Source organism: Colletotrichum karsti, assembly GCF_011947395.1.
Source record: "Colletotrichum karsti strain CkLH20 chromosome Unknown Scaffold27, whole genome shotgun sequence".
NCBI lineage: Eukaryota > Fungi > Ascomycota > Sordariomycetes > Glomerellales > Glomerellaceae > Colletotrichum > Colletotrichum karsti.
The window spans coordinates 681,231-697,480 of record NW_024065927.1 but is presented as its reverse complement, the minus strand read 5'-3'; the positions used below and the strand labels follow the sequence as shown (position 1 = coordinate 697,480).

General features: G+C 50.0%; 6 protein-coding genes across 6 annotated transcripts; 3 read left to right on the top strand and 3 right to left on the bottom strand.

The window, feature by feature from the left end:
- Window positions 1-420: 420 nt before the first annotated feature.
- CkaCkLH20_08352 (amino acid permease family) lies at window positions 421-2,034 on the top strand (the record flags this gene model as incomplete). The annotated part of the gene is made up of 1 exon (XM_038891067.1): window positions 421-2,034. The coding sequence occupies one exon, from the start codon at window positions 421-423 to the stop codon at window positions 2,032-2,034; it is 1,614 nt and encodes a 537-aa protein (XP_038743830.1).
- An 847-nt stretch (window positions 2,035-2,881) lies between these two features.
- CkaCkLH20_08351 (uncharacterized protein) lies at window positions 2,882-4,370 on the bottom strand (the record flags this gene model as incomplete). The annotated part of the gene is made up of 4 exons (XM_038891066.1): window positions 2,882-3,058; window positions 3,131-3,274; window positions 3,329-3,940; window positions 4,056-4,370. 4 exons carry the CDS (start codon window positions 4,368-4,370, stop codon window positions 2,882-2,884), a joined length of 1,248 nt encoding a protein of 415 aa, XP_038743829.1.
- Window positions 4,371-6,082: 1,712 nt separating this feature from the next.
- CkaCkLH20_08350 (AMP-binding enzyme) lies at window positions 6,083-7,984 on the top strand (the record flags this gene model as incomplete). Its single annotated transcript, XM_038891065.1, has 4 exons — window positions 6,083-6,358; window positions 6,411-6,809; window positions 6,869-7,627; window positions 7,682-7,984. The coding sequence occupies 4 exons, from the start codon at window positions 6,083-6,085 to the stop codon at window positions 7,982-7,984; spliced, it is 1,737 nt and encodes a 578-aa protein (XP_038743828.1).
- Window positions 7,985-9,798: 1,814 nt separating this feature from the next.
- On the bottom strand, window positions 9,799-10,511 carry CkaCkLH20_08349 (2-(S)-hydroxypropyl-CoM dehydrogenase; the record flags this gene model as incomplete). Its single annotated transcript, XM_038891064.1, has 2 exons — window positions 9,799-10,032; window positions 10,080-10,511. The coding sequence occupies 2 exons, from the start codon at window positions 10,509-10,511 to the stop codon at window positions 9,799-9,801; spliced, it is 666 nt and encodes a 221-aa protein (XP_038743827.1).
- An 824-nt stretch (window positions 10,512-11,335) lies between these two features.
- Window positions 11,336-12,448, top strand: CkaCkLH20_08348 (alpha beta hydrolase fold-3 domain containing protein; the record flags this gene model as incomplete). Its single annotated transcript, XM_038891063.1, has 2 exons — window positions 11,336-12,225; window positions 12,280-12,448. The coding sequence occupies 2 exons, from the start codon at window positions 11,336-11,338 to the stop codon at window positions 12,446-12,448; spliced, it is 1,059 nt and encodes a 352-aa protein (XP_038743826.1).
- A 529-nt stretch (window positions 12,449-12,977) lies between these two features.
- On the bottom strand, window positions 12,978-14,693 carry CkaCkLH20_08347 (phenylacetone monooxygenase; the record flags this gene model as incomplete). Its single annotated transcript, XM_038891062.1, has 2 exons — window positions 12,978-14,442; window positions 14,497-14,693. The coding sequence occupies 2 exons, from the start codon at window positions 14,691-14,693 to the stop codon at window positions 12,978-12,980; spliced, it is 1,662 nt and encodes a 553-aa protein (XP_038743825.1).
- Between the last annotated feature and the right edge of the window lie 1,557 nt (window positions 14,694-16,250).

Sequence of the window (16,250 nt, the reverse complement as noted above, 5' to 3'; positions counted from 1 at the left end):
CGGGGAAGACCGGCGCAAGGATCAACGGTCCATTCTTCGACGATAAGCCGGTGGACCGGGACCGGCCTGCGGGGCTTAAACTCCGGCCGCTACCGCATTAACGGGTCAGCCCTCTACTCTGTATATGAATTTACCCGCGTTGTGCGTATCTTTGCCCTCGTGGGCTTTTCCCATTATGTACCAAGCCTTATCATTCTCCGTGTGACGTTATCAAGGAAGAAGACCATCCGTGATCAGGGGGACAAGGGGTGAAGGATATAAGTATAAGAGCAGCCCTGCCGTGATCAAGTAGACTACTGACCGTCCATCATCAAACCGCCAGCTGAGAATGATACAACGCCAACGACGCAACGAGAGATTCACTTTACAGCTGCCACCATAACCGAGTCAACAACGCCAGATTCGGCACCTTTTACCAACATGGACCCCGAGGCCGGATCTACGCTAAAACACTCGGCCACAAACGATACAGCAGCCCAAGATGAGCGCGATCTCGAGGAGTTGGGCCACTCCCAAGTGCTAAGTCGCAAATTCGACACATGGAGCATGCTCTCTTTAGCCTTTGTGGTTTTGGGTACATGGTCGGTGTTTGCGCAGAGTCTTGCAAGCGGACTCATGAATGGCGGCCCGATTGCTATTCTCTGGGGCCTGTGTCTAGTCACAGTCTGCAATATCTGTATCGGTGTCTCCCTTGGAGAATTGTGCAGTAGCATGCCCACGGCACTCGGCCAGGCGTATTGGGTGTCGCGTCTGTGGCCGACCCCTGCCGGCCGGTTCGTCTCGTACATGTGCGCATGGATCAACACTTTCGGCTGGTGGACGCTTTCCGCCTCGACGGTAGCCTTCATGACTGAGTTTGTACTTGGGATGAACTTACTGTTTGACGAGACGTGGTCACCCGCATCCAATGGCTGGGTCCAATTCCTCGTGTACATCGCCATCACGCTCTTTCTCACGGCAATCAATGTGGTCTCGTGTCGACGAGATCAGATTCTCCCCGCATTCAACAATTTCATGGGCATCACATTCGTCGGCCTTTTCTTCGTGCTCATTTTGGCCTTGCTCATCTCAGTCGGCATCAAGAACGGTCTCGAGTTTCAACCTGCATCTTTCGTTTTCGGCGGCTGGATCAACAAAACGGGATGGGGTGACGGCATTGTCTGGTTCATGGGGCTTGTTCAGGCTGCCTATGGACTGACGGCGTTCGATGCAGCAATACACTTGGTGGAAGAGATTCCATCCCCCAGAAAAAATATCCCCAAAGTCATCTGGCTTTCCATCTTGTGCGGCGCCGTTACGGGTTTCATCTTCATGATGATTTGCCTCTTCTGCATTCAAGATCTGGAACAAGTCCTCGACCCCTCCACCGGACTTCCATTCATGGACCTCATCAAAAGCACGGTCGGCCTCGAAGGGTCAGCAGTCCTGCTCTCGTTCTTCATCTTCAACGGGCTCGGACAAGGCGTCACCGTCATCACCACGGCATCTCGCTTGACATGGGGATTCGCTCGCGACGGCGGCCTTCCTTTCAGTGTCTACTTTTCTCACATTGACGAGAACTGGAAAGCGCCCGTACGAGCTCTGTGGATGCAGGGGGCCGTCATTGGCTTGGTTGGTGTTCTGTACACCTTCGCTTCTTCGGTTCTCGAGGCGGTTGTTGGCGTTAGCACCATCGCCCTCACCGTATCATATGCGATGCCGATTGCGACACTCCTCATTGTCGGCCGCGATAAGTTGCCGCCCGGGCCGTTCCAACTTGGCCGCATTGGACCGGTGGTCAACGGCATATCTCTGGTCTATTGCGCCGTCACGACGGTTTTCTTCTTCTTCCCTTCCGAACCGAACCCTGCGCCGGCAGACATGAACTACGCTATTGTTGTGTTTAGCATCATTCTCATTTTCAGCGTCGGCTTCTGGTTCACGAAAGGTCGCCAGACCTACTTGCAGGTGGAGGAAGTCGCAGAACGAGTCATCTACGGATACGGAACGATGACAGAGCCGGCCAGACCTATCGAGCTGCCCACCAAGAAATGATTTCCCAGCAGTCACGTCATATTCAGTTACATTTTTTCATGTCTCTTGTATGGATACCCTAATCTAGAGACTTATCTCCATAGCATAGCCAAGTTCAGTCGACGTATTTCGGAACTTTGAATAACAGATGACATTTCTCCGGTCTTCCCGGTCCCTGTATCTCGTAGGCCAAGGGCTGTGCATGTCACGCACTCCCTATTTTGGGTGTGTAATATCATTGAGACGCCTCAAGATGGCTGTGATTATCTCCATCATGCACTTATCGGGGTGATAAAGGTTCACTAGACCGGGTCTTTCCCCGTCGCCTCGGGCGTCATCTCATGCGGAGATCTCGGGATGACCCCAGACGCCAAGCCTGACATTTTCGCTAAATGTCTTGGCCATTAATCTAGCCCGACCAGGCTTAGCCTGTCAGGGATTATCACAAAGCTTGGCCACAAAGCTAACTGGTTTCAGCATCAAACAGCGACACTGGTCATGTGCCCTCCCGGGCCTCCCTCCGGCCTGTTCAACAACTCCAATACCAATACTGAGCCGGGCCGGACACAGCATATTCGTACAGAGGCTGTGCTTCCGCTTTTGTCCGCGGAGTTGATGCGCAGTTCGATTCTTTGAGTCAAATCCCGAGGTCAAACATTGATAACAACCCGTCGCTCGCGCCAGCTAGCTGCCAGCTGTAACACAAGTTTTCGGCCAACAACCGAGGACACGGAAAGTCCGAATCGACCTTTTTGTGGCGAGTCCTTGGGGTGGCTCATAAGTCGGTATACATGAGAGTGGAGATTGGATTTCTATCAGCTGTTCTAAGATATGGACCTACACCACGGCGCGGTCCCCTTCTATGGGCTTAACCACTTTGCTTGATCCACACGTGATACTGCGGCCACACTAAGCCGCAAGTCACATTTGTGTACGACTGTTCGGCAAAGACGAGATCGACTCGTCGCACGATTTCCGGTACAGCCTTTGTAATCTCCAATAGGGCTATGTTCTTTCCGAGACAAGAACGAGTGCCGCCGGCGAACTGTCCGTGGGGTCTGGTTAGCACGACTTCATGGGGAGAACAGACGAATGAGCGGGAACCACGTTTACTCACAGCAAATGACATTTCCGCCTTCTTCTCACTCCCCAAAGCGTTCCCGTTATTCTCAAGCCATCTCTCAGGTCGGAAGACATCTGCGTCAGGTCCACTGACCTCCGGATTTCTGTGAATCGACCAAGCGCTCACTCCCACCTGCGTCTATCAAATTGTAAGTTGACTGAATGTGGCATACAAGCACGGAACCGAACGAACCTTGGCAGGGAAGTAATGACCTGCGAGATACTCTCCCCCTTCGGGCACCTCTCTTGGGGATATCGAGACAATGGACGGGTGCAGCCGCATCGCCTCGCTTATCACAGCATTCAGATATGGCAGCGCCTGCGCCTGCGCGAAACGTATCGGTCCAGGTCCCGAAGCCTCGATCTCAGCACGTAGCCTGGTCAGCTTCTCGGGGTGATGGTAGATGTGCCATATAATCGCCGATATCGCGATGCCCGTGGTGTCTGACCCGGCCACGTAGTTGGAGCCGCAAGTATCGAGTATGCCCCTAGGGTGGAGTTTCCCTCCGGTAACAAGACCGACGACCTTGGCAACGAACGGCTCACCTTTATCGCTCACAGACTTTCTGACACCGGTCATTCGTTGGTAGTGCTCTGCTTTCGCTGATACCAGGGCCAAAAGTTTCTGAAGAGGACTGTATGCGTTGGAGTAAAAGCGGCCGACGAAACTGACCAGACGCTGAACAAAATTGTATAAGGCAGGAACTGGAGCCATGATTGCAGCCACGTAGAAGACACTCCGGATGGCTCCAAGAAGCCCGTCAGTTTTGGGCCCTCGCGTCATCAGGTCCAAACTTTCATCAAACTGGAATCAATCGTTAACGTTGAATTCTGTCAGTAGGCGCTGAGAAAACAACTTGATCTCCGCGAAACCACAGCGGGTGAAAACAAGACAGGAAGAGACTTAGCCATCGACTTACGGTAATCTGGGAAATAATGTCAAAGGCTAAGCATTGCAAGAATTCGGGCAAGTCAAATGGTGCACCACGTTCATCCCGGTGACTGACTGACAAGTCCTGCAGCCTGTTGATACAAACCTCAACTGCTCGGTCGACGGCAGGCTCGTAATGAACCAAAGTAGACATTGAGTAAAGAGAAGAGATCTGCCGCTTGCGTAACGCATGTTCCGCCTCCTCTTTGACGCAGATGAGTGTTGGATGGTTTGGGTCCGATCCAAAGGGGTCGTACCAGTCTGGCTTATTCCACTTGCCACCAACGCGGTAGATTTTGCGCATGTCCTCTCCTCGGTTGAAGCTGAACAGATTGGGAGCCAGCCTCACAACAGGACCTGTTTAGTCAGATACATTCTCAACGTTGAGTGACTTTCTTGCCTACCATATTTGCGATGAAGCTCTATTAAGCGTTTCTCATAGTCGCCTCGATAAGCGTGATACACCTCGCACCATGGCGTGAATCGGGTGATGAGTGGCCCTGGGACTTTTCGAAGAGGAGAAATGAAGAAACTGTAGATGGCTAGACATGCAACATATAAAAGTCCGCTCAGTGCCACAATGAGAAGCACTGTTGTTGGCTCGAAGTGCCGGGTCGTAAGGTTAACAATTCTGGAGGCGCCCATCTTCCCGAAAGTCAGCGGAATGCGCATAAGAAGCCGTTGAGTGGGATCCTCTTACAGGAGGCTGAACTTCCAATATATACTGGCAACTTAAGATATCAACACAACAAGCTCGTCGAAGAAGAAGACAGACTTCCGCTGAGTCAGCGGTTCGGCTCGGTGATGCAACAGAGTGTGTGACGCCGACGGAAAGTGCGCCAAGGCGGAGACAAGGATACACTGATGTTTTGGCCATCGCGCTGCAACTGTATGGTGAACAGAAATGAAGTCAAACTTGGCATATGAGCTTGGCGTGTCTGGCGGGTGAACATCCGCTACGGACCGCCGGACATTAGATAGCGGGCCGGCCTGCCGCCTTCGCATCTCGATCGAACTAGACCTCCGCAAGGCTGTTCTACAGACACATCAGAAGGCCTAGTATTACCTGCTTTTCCGTACAAGCGGTGAAACAAGCGAAATCGGTAGTTTGGCTTTGTTGGAAGTCAAGTTTCCGAAGCCGTCATTGCGTTTACCAGCCGGATATGTGAACATTTAGACACCCCGACCTCTACTGAATATTTTGTACTTAGTTCGTTCTGTTAAAATATCTGATATTGCTGTCAAGTCATACTAAGGAGATTTGAAGGTCGTAGTCGTAGTTTTAACTTTTTCACTGACGTGCGCCTGCATATAAAATCTTTGAGGTAGCCAGAAGGCTTGACTAAGTTCAAACGAAAAGATGGAATTGTTGTTGATCATGAGTTATCCATACAGCTTCCTGCTAACCCGCGACCTCAGTCAAGCAATCATACTGACGCAGTGGTGCTGTTCGGATAGCACTGTCGTCAAAGTCTGTCCAATGTCAGTGATAGGGATCGTCTATTTCCTGAACCCTCTACGTTGACCACATTACTTCTACATTTTAGATGTGAATACTGCCTTTGACTGGCTATGCCTTTTGTAGTATGCCTTCGTGAATGCGACCCATCGTCTTGAAAGGCTAGCATCGTTTGCCTCATTCAGAAATGCAAACCTACCCAATTCAAGAGCGTTCGGATTGATTGTGAAGGGTTATGAGGCTCCTGATGCAGATATTGATATTGTACAAGATCCTCCCTGTGCACATAAGTTTAATATAAATGAAGCAAAATGAATCTCGTACATCTTCATTTATGTCTCCCCTGAGAACCTCCGGCAGGTATTGCACGACATGTTGAGTATTAGCAGTTGTCGGTAAACCTAATTGGGATTAGCGCCTTCCGTCGGCTTCCCTCCAACTACTCGTTAGAAAACGTCAAATCAGCCCAAAATTGCTGGAGCGTCGCGAAAAAATTGGATGAAGAGTCATTTTATACTACAGTTTCAATTCTTTATCAGAGAAACTAAGCAGAAAATATGTCGTTCTTGCCTAACAAATTGCTGCCGTTGTTGCCGAGCATACCAGACACAGTACCGCTCTGCGACTTCATGTTTGATGAGCGCTATGGCCGATGTTCGTACAGCGAGTCATTGAACGCGTACACCTGTGGAATCACTGGACTGAGCATTTCTGCGGAAGAGCAGAGAGTCCGCGTTGAGTTGTTGGCAAGATCACTGGCTCATGAGCTTCAATGGCGTGTCAACGAGGGGAACGAATTTGACAAGGTTGTTGGCATTTTCGCTCTCAATACTGTAAGTAGATCAACTCAAAGGCTCCCGCAGGCCCAGAGCCGTGTTTTTGTAGGTTCTCACTGATCACTTCTGGAAGATTGATGTTATGGGCCTCTCTTGGGCGATTCATCGCATTAACGGTATTTCTTCGCCAGCAAACGCGATGTATAATGTGGAGGAGTTGACGCATCAGTTGTTGACATCGCGTTGCAAGGCCTTGTTCACGGTTCATCAACTCCTCCCAGTCGCATTTAAAGCTGCCGAAGCCGCCGGAATTCCTTTGGACAAAGTTTATCTCTGCGATACGCCTTGGGAACCGTACGGGGAGCGAAAGCCTGCTTTCAAGAGTCTCACTGACTTGGTTGACCTTGGTCAGTCGCTCCCACCATTGGAGCCAATCAAGTGGTCAAATGGTCAAGGTCAGAAGCAAACTGCCTTTCTTTGCTACTCGAGTGGCACATCCGGCTTGCCGGTAAGTTTCCAACCATCTGTTGGGGGCAACTGAAACAGAGGACTAAAAGTGGTGCGCAGAAAGCAGTGATGATTTCGCATAGAAATGTCATCGCAAACATCATTCAACTCTCTCTCTTCGACCAAGAAGATCGAGACAACTTAGCTCCTCGGCACCGCGATGTTGGATTGGGGCTTTTACCGCAGTCTCATATATACAGCTTGATCATCATCTGTCACGCGTCTACCTATCGAGGCGACTCTGTTATCGTGTTACCTAAGTTCGACCTTGAGACTTACTTGAGAACGATTCAGACGTACAAGATCAATACCTTGTATCTGGTCCCTCCCATAATCATTACCATGATCAACAATTTGGAGACCTTGAGTCGTTACGACCTGAGTTCAGTCAACCGAGTCTGGGTCGGCGCAGCTCCTCTGGGACTAGAAGCGACCAATACTCTTCTGGCAAACTATCCTTCGTGGAAAGTCACACTTGGGTACGGTATGACAGAAACATGTGTGGTTGTCACCTCTGGTACGCCACGAGACATTGTTGTTGGCAGCTCAGGATGGATCCTACCGGGTTTTGAAATCATGCTCGTCGACGCAGAAGGAAACAGGATATCGAGATGCAACGAATCAGGCGAGGTCTGGGTGAGATCGCCCTCCGTGGTTCTTGGGTATCTCAAGAATGACGCTGCCAATCAGGAAACATTCGTCGAGCTCCCTGAAGGCAGATTCATCAAGACAGGCGATATTGGGGAGATGAGAAAAGAGCCCAGCGGTAACGAGCATCTTTGGATAGTGGATCGAATCAAAGAGCTTATCAAAGTGAAGGTAAGTCATTCAACAACTCTCTTGTTATTCACTTACTAATATTTGGAAACTCAGGGTCATCAAGTCGCTCCAGCAGAGCTAGAGGCTTGCCTTCTCGGGCATCCAAACGTTGCAGATTGCGCCGTGATCCCGATTCCCGATCATCGGTCTGGAGAAGTCCCGAAGGCTTTTGTTGTCAAGAGCGGGGAAGTCTCGGCAGATGATGTTCAGGCTTACATCCAGTCAAGGAAAGCACCTCATAAGTGGATCAAGGGCGGCGTTGAGTTCGTGGAGGCCATTCCCAAATCTGCGTCTGGCAAGATCCTGAGAAGAGTTCTGCGGGATCGTGAGAAACAGCGCCGTGCATCGAAACTGTAACTCATTAGTGTATATCAGACGTAGATCTCAACGCCTTACTGCTCATGCAATAATAAACATTCAAAACTAAATCATTGAGATTATAACTTGCAATTGTGACGCCTCCTAACACCGCTGTTCACAGTTTTAGGTGGGTTGAACCCGAAGCCGGCAACTCTCGGGCTTACTTGAATGGGTATGCCGGTATAGATTGGATGAAGTCAAGCTTAAAAATTGGTATGACGCACATAAGATGATAACATAAAGACAACATAACCAACAAGAAGGGCTTGGCCACAATCTAACTAAAGAAGCAATTGAAGCCGTCATTTCATATCAACATGTCTTTTCAGATTCCAGAGACGATGTTTGCTTGGAGAAAGCACAGAGGCAACCCAATACCAGTAACATTTACCGTTTCACGGGCGAATTAGAACTAAGCTGAGGGTACGAATAGGTTTGGGAAGAGATCCCAGTCCCGAAGACGCCTCCAACCGGGGTTCTGTGCAAGATGCTTGCTTCAGGTGGTGAGTCTTTCGTTTTCAGATGTGTGCTTATTAACCGCTGCTTACACATAACAATCATTCTTAGTTTGTCGCAGCGATCACTCTCTCCTCACCATTGAGAAGCAGCCCCAGTGGTTCCAAGACAAGTTTGTTCTGGTAAATAAAAGCAAATTTTCGCAAAGCTACGCGAAGCCAAGTCGTCTTACCTGAGAACAGGGTCACGAAGGTTGTGGACAGATCGTACGAGTAGGCGACCATGTTACTGACTCGATGTTCAAGATCGTGAGTGTTGTTTTCTAGCTCAAAGTCTTGTCACTATCACTAATGAGGCTTCCACACAGGGAGACATTGTTGCGCTGAATGCTGTTCCTGGTTGTGGCTCAACTGAATGTGCAGAATGCTCCCGAGACTTGCAACAGCTTTGCGAAGTTGGGCATCATTCCGGCATCGGACAAGATGGCTTCTATGCGCCTTACGCTGCTATTGATGTTCGTGGTCTGGCCCATGTACCAAATGGTGTTACCCCAGCCGAGGCCGCAGTGGCTACCGATGCTGTAACAACAGCTTATCATGCTGTTCACCGCCGAGCAGAGGTAACACGGAAAGAAACAGTCTTTCTTTTCGGACTTGGTGGACTGGGCTTCAACGCCCTGCAGATTGTGCTCAATATTGGAGCGAGAGTCGTTGTGTCGGACATCAGACAGCAGCTTCATCCAGAAGCTGCTGCTATCGGGGTACCCCAAGTAGACTTGGTCCCCGTGGGCAAGTCTGTTCAAGAATTCGTCATTGAACGTGGATTGGCTGGCAAAATCGACACAGTATTGGACTTTGTCGGAACACATCAAACATTCGAGGATGCTCAGCAGATTGGTGAGTAGATACTTACACTCATGAAGCTTTCTGAGCTAGAGAGACATGCTGATCAATTGACTTAGTTCGACGAGGGGGTAAGCTATTATGTGTGGGCAGTCTTGATACTGAGAACACCATTCACATGAAAATTGGGACAAGAAAGCGCCTGAGCTACATCTTCTCATATGGAGGACAAGTCAAAGACTTAGAGGCGGTTCTGCAACTGATCGCTGACAACAAGATCAAGCCTCGCGTTGAGGAGGCAAGACTGGAGGATTTTCCAGATGTTCTCAGTCGGCTAGAAAGGGGGGAAATCAAGTCGCGTGTTGCCTTGCTCCACGACTGAAGACCGTAAAGGTGCAGTCTCAACAGCTACATTCCTTTACAGTAGTTATACATGTATCAGTGTGGGTTTTCTGAAGTGATTTGAGGCTTCCCAAGACTGTACTTGGTATCAGAACTTGATCATATAATTCATCAAGCGTTTACACTAGCGGCTTTGGTCATGCCGATTCCAACAGCCGCCGTGGTTCCAGCATCAACCGGTAAAATCACGCCGGTCATCCATCTAGCATGATTTCCAGCAAGAAACACAACAGCACAAGCAGCATCCCAGCCGTTGCCCTCCGTTCCCAAAAGACTTCTCGATTTCCTTGCAGCCCGCGCCTCTTCGCTCATACCTCCGGCGTACATCATAGGTGTGTACAACATCTAGAGACGATTAGCAAGCCGCAATAAGCTTCTAAAGGGTAACTTACTCCAGGGCAGACACAGTTGACACGGATGCCGTCTGCTGCATGGTGCGCAGCCATCGCGCGCGTCATGTTGACAATTGCTCCCTTGCTTGTTGGATACAGCAGATGAGGCGTCCCTCCTTTCAGTCCTGCAACACTGCCCATGTTGACAATCGAGCCTTTTGTCTCGCCTTCGTTCTTCTGCATGGCAGGAATTGCATATTTGGCCATCAAAACCATGCTGGAGACATTCACCTCGAGGCTCTTAGCCCATTGCTCCATGTCCACATCGACGGCGGTCCCGGGGGCACCTGCAACTCCCACATTGTTGACGAGAATATCAAGCCGGTCAAACTTTGTAAGCGCCAGTTGAACGGCATTCTCGCAATCTTTGGCAGATGTGACGTCTCCTTGAACAGGTACTGCCTTGCCACGGCCGGACTTAGAATTCGCCATTTCGCATGTTTTGGTCGCCCAAGAGAGATCTCGATCGATACAAACCACATCGCAGCCGTCATCGGCTAGCAATATGGAGATTGCGCGTCCATTTCCAATGCCATCTCCGGCACAGCCTGCACCTGTTACGATTGCAACTTTGCCTCTGAGAGACCTGGAAGGAGGGTCGACGGGAATCTCTGACATAGTTCGTGATGTTCACAACGAGGTAAGAATAGAGTATTTGTGTAATTTACATTATTGGACATCTTCTGGAACTGGAACGTAAGATAAGACACTCTTTTTCAATAACGTTCTTCATCCCAACGGTGCTCTGCGCAACTCCAGCTTGTGGCTTTGGTCGATGATTCAATCGGCAGTGCGGTTTACCATTTTGGGGCAGCCACTGGCCTGTGACAAGCCCGGCTATGGCCCCCCTGAGCCGAGGTTTACTGGCGCGGAGCTCACTAAGCCCGCAGGTACAGCGCACCGACTCCGAGCAACTTACCCCTCTCCGTTAGTAATTGGAGGCTAAGGTGGCAGCGATGGATGGATCTCTCTGATCTTATTGTTGGCAGAGGATTCGGTGACTTGATCGCAGCCATCTTGAAATCCTATCATTGACCAGCGCTCTTCCATAGGTTGTCTGGCATCTTACATCAGCATTGTTGATGTTGGGCTTTCCCCGCTGCAACTCGAGCACCCATTCTGGATCACTCCTGACGTGCTTCTACCCCTCCTAAGCTTAGCATCAGCGTCATCTTTCCTCCAAGACCGTACCCTTGATCCTCAATTGAAACAAAAACTTCAATTCGAATCCCAAACTCATTGCCGCACACGTTACAATGGCCGACTTCTCTAAGTACGGCGGCCCAAGCGATGAATGGTTGGCAGTAGAGGCGGGCCTGCCCCCGGCGCCAACTGACTTACCGGTGCTGGACCGCCAGAAGACGACGAACAATGTGCGCGAGGAGCAGTCTGTTGAGGCCATGAAATTGATGGCAGACAAAGTCAAAGTGCGCGACTGGACCATTCCAACACGTGACGGTTCGACCATCGAAGGTCGAAGCTACCGGTCCAAGGCCGCAGGGGATGGAGCGTTGCCTGTTTATCTGTACCTTCACGGCGGGGGATTTCTCTTTGGTACCGTTAACTCCGAAGATGCCGCTTGCGCCCGCATCGCCATCAGCACCAATGTCCTCGTTGTGAACGTCAACTACCGACACACGCCTGAGTTCACTTATCCCACAGCATGGGATGATGTAGAGGATGGATTTGTTTGGCTCCATGCGAACATCAAGGAGATCGGCGGCGACCCGAACAAGGTCGTCGTCGGAGGTATCTCCGCTGGCGGGCAACTGACGGCATCTTTAGTGCTCGCGCAGCATTTGGGCAAAACTGGTCAAGGCTTACCGCCAATTGCTGGCCAGGTCTTGATCATACCCTGCTTGGCTCATCCAGACTGTTGGGACGGCCACTTGAAAAGGCTCAAAGACCCGTCTGTATCATCCTACAAAGAGAACGAAAACGCCCCGATTCTGCCAAGAAGCATGATAGACCTGTTCATTGGCTTACTCAAGATCGAGAAACCGGACTCCAACGATCTCAGACTCAACCCTGGCAATGCCACCTCGGACCAAGTCAAGGGCCTTCCTCCCACAGCGCTTGGTATTGCTGGTCTGGACCCCTTGCGAGACGAGGGCTTGCTGTATGCGAAGCATCTCACTGAGGCTGGGTGAGTTATGTTTTTTGTGCAGCCGAAAGATCAGCTACTGATAAACTTGCGCAGGGTCCCCACCGACGTACACATCTTCAAGGGTGTACCTCATGGTTTTCGGCGGTTTGGGGATAAATTATCAGAGTCGAAGCACTGGGACGACGTTGTAGATAACGGGATCAAGTGGGCGTTGACAAAGCCGGCCGCGACAGGGGAGTTCGTCATCCGGGAAGCTGCTTGAGTACTTATGCTCTCCCCGACGGTTTCCCATAGATGAGAAAACAACAAATGTCCATTCACCAAAAACCAGGTTGTTTGTCTCGAATGAAATATGATATCGGTGCGTTTTTGTACGGATCTTCAATGACAGGTGGACATGGCTGTCTGTTGCCGAAAGATCTATCACAGCGGACCCAGTTGAGGCCAAGACATCTGCGAAAAAGTACGCGAATTAACAGGAACTTCAGCATGGCCGATGGGCCAACAAGTTGCCTGAATTCTACTTGAAACTATTATTACTTCTCTCGAAGATCTTGAAAGTTTTGAGCGTGTCGGTTGTAATTGCGAATCTACGGAGCAACGGCCGCTGAAATAATGGGTCATCAGAGCGGCACTCGGCCGTATGGGGCCGTACGGGACCAATGCTACGACAGATGCGTATTAGAAGGTGATACGACACGAACAGAATCATTTCGAACTGCCAACAAGCTATGATAAGTCTCCCCTCTGTTTATACATCGAAATTCCATCTGACAGATGCCTCCATTCTACTACCCCAGTACAAAATCGGAATACTGTCTTGCCTTGACTTCATCGCATCTCCTCCTGTACCCCGGAGCTGGCCCGTTGTACCGAGTCATAGACCTCTTCTGTTTGTGCTTGAGATTCTTGTTTACTCCCGTCATCCATGAATCCACCTCATTCGCTAGCAAGCCCTGGCCGCATTTCCAGACATGCTCGGTCCACATTCGCATGCTGTCGTCCGTAGCTTCCACATAAGTGATATTGTGGTCGCGAGCATATTTGATAAAGTCCGCAACCCACTCCACAGCATACTCGATACTTCGTGGAATGTTTCCAAACATCTGATGTGGACCCATAATCATGAATAATGACGGGAAGTCTTTGACTGTCAGACCCAGAAAGGTTTGAATCCCCTCGCTCCAAACATCATGAAGTTGAGTGCCACCAATACCCTGGAAATCGACTGCTCTGAAAGAGCCCGTGACGGCATCGAATCCGGTAGCGTAAATGATGACATCGAACTCGAAGTCCTCCTCGCGTGTTTTGATTCCCTTCTCCGTAATTCTCTCGATTGGGTCTTCGGTCAGGTCCACGAGACGAACGTTTGGTTGGTTGAAAGCCTCATAGTAACCGCTCTCTAAGGGCACCCTGCGAGTACCAAACCCATGATTTTTGGGAATCAGCTTCTCGGCAACTTTCGGGTCATTAATGCGCTGACGAATTTTGTTGGCCATGAAATCGCTGTAAAGTTTGTTGGCTTCTCGGTCGGTGTAAATGTCCCCGGACACTCCCAGGACTTTGGCGAAGCCTGGAAGAGCATACAACTCTTCCCAATGCTTCATTCTCTCCTCTTCAGTCATGTCAAAAACACTTTTCGTGTCTCCTACATGAATGAAGCAAGAGTAGGAGTCGAGACATTGACGAAAGATCTCGGGGTATCGGCGTCGGATATCTTTCATCTCATCCGGGCTGATTTTCGTATTTCTCAGGGGAGCAGTCCAGTTTGGTGTACGTTGGAATACCGTGAGCGAACCCACTGTCTTAACGATTTCCTGGATTGTCTGAATGGCGGTCGCACCGGTGCCGATGATAGCCACCCGCTTGCCCTCAAGAGTAGAACCCTCTCCAGGCCATCGAGCAGTGTGCCATGCTTCCCCCTTGTAATCGTTGACCCCGGGGATGTCGGGCAAAGTTGGCTCGTTTAGAATACCCATCGCAGTGACGAGGTAACGACAGCTGTAAGTACGGCCATTCGTATCCGTCAAGAGCCATGATTTGGAGTCTTCCTGGAAGTGTGCGGATTTGATACGAGTGTTGAATTGCATGTCCTTCTTAAGATCGAATTTCTTTGTCAGATACTGGATGTACCGCAGCGTTTCCGTCTGGGGAGAGAAGTGCTCGGTCCAGTCCCATTCGTCAAGGACTTCTTGGGAAAACGAGAAGATGTAAGAGTAGCTCTCAGAGTCAAATCGAGCGCCGGGATAGCGATTCCTTGTGATAGGTTAGTGTTTTGATTCTCTCTATGTTTTGAAAATAAGTAATTACCAGAACCATGTGCCGCCCTCCGCTGATCCAGCCTCCAAAACCCTTGTCCTGAGGCCAAGTTCCCGTATTCGATGCAAAGAAAAGATGCCGCTGAGACCGCCGCCAACAATCAAAACGTCGTAGTCGAGACCCTCGTTAGCCGCCTTAAAGTCTGACGGCCCAGAGCCATTGACTTGAACATCATGAACATTGGCCATTTCAGTGACGTTGCAAGTTGAAGTGGAGAACTGATTGACGATCACAGATGTATGAATCAAGGTAGTATCATGAGGGTCTGAGGCTGATTTGGAGCAGGACCCTTGGAGATTATAGTTGCAGAATATTGGCAACAGAAAGGCTAGCGGACTGGGTCTCGTGCATTCGATTTGGTCGCCGAAATTGCCGATATCTCTGGGCTGCGGGGCATTCCATATCGCGGGGGAAAAGTGAGGGGATTCATGGGGTGCTGTCGGTTGGTTGCCGATTCTTCCACTGGCCGGGAAATACGAAACACCGGTAAACCGTTTCGGCTTCGGCTACCCCAAAACAGTGTTTGCCGCAAAGTCGCAATTACCCGGCTGGAGCGACTGACAGTAACAGACTAGGGAGGTCGGTAATTATTGTCGACTATTTGACTTGGCAAATCCTTTCATAGCAGATTTACTGCCTTGAATCGTCCAGCAACAGATGAACTTGGGTATTCTCGTCGAGAGAGAACAAAAGTATGAGGCTCAGAAGGCTTCGTTCTCTCCAATTAATGATTACTCACTAATGACTCTCTGCTGAGTAGAGGGGATGATACATGTACTAGTCGTACTTTCTCCCTGAATTATGGCTCATGATCAAAAGCTGCAGAACATATGCGTAACACCTGATGATTTGAATATCAACAGTCTTTTCGAAACAAATAAGCTATTATTAAATCTAGCCCCTTCTCCTGAATTGTTCGGTCATCAAGGAAGTAAGCCAGTCGGTCCGTTGCCAGTCACGAGAACAAACTTCCGCAACAGTCCGGGACACTCAACTCCGTGTCCACATTGTGTGAAAGTTTCATCCACTCAATTGACTACAGCCCCTTGGACTCCCAATATGCTTCGAGGTCCCTGAAGAATGCCCACCTCACAGCTTTCCCCCAACCCTCAGCTTTCCATCCGTTAAGGCTCTCGGGAAATTGAGGTACTGCATCCCTAACGGTTGAGTCATGGGCAATGATTACAAACACATTGTCATCGCAGTCTAGCTCTTGAAGAGATCCGATAGTTTTTTTGACAACTGGGAGGTCCAGCCCGAATGTGGCGTCAAACAGAGTATCGGTGGAAGACCTTCCCCTTGAAGCCTGCAGCTCCTCCCAAGCACTCCCAGGGCATAAGGAGGTCTTACCGTGAGGTCTGCAAGGGTGAGGTGAGATTGAGTCCGGGACGGGAAGATACGTAGATGGCCTGAAGATTCCGGCATAGTGGCACACATCGCCACCAAGAAGAATGAAGGTATCTGGGCTTTTGCTCGTTCTGGCAAGGCCGCATAGGTGACCGACTGCATGGCCGGGACTGTCCAGAAGATAAAATGATCCATCTCCAAAGTAGTCGAACGCTGAAAACTTTCCTATGCGGAGAGCCTGGGGGCCTTCAAAAGAGATCTCTCTCAAGTTTCGGTTTCTGCTGTGAATCAGTTTCATCATAGACAGACTTCACCACGTGTCGTGGAAGAGGCAAAACTAACGCGTAGTCTTTCTCGAGGATAGGAGAATCGGGGTTTTTGGGGGCCCCAGGAAGCAT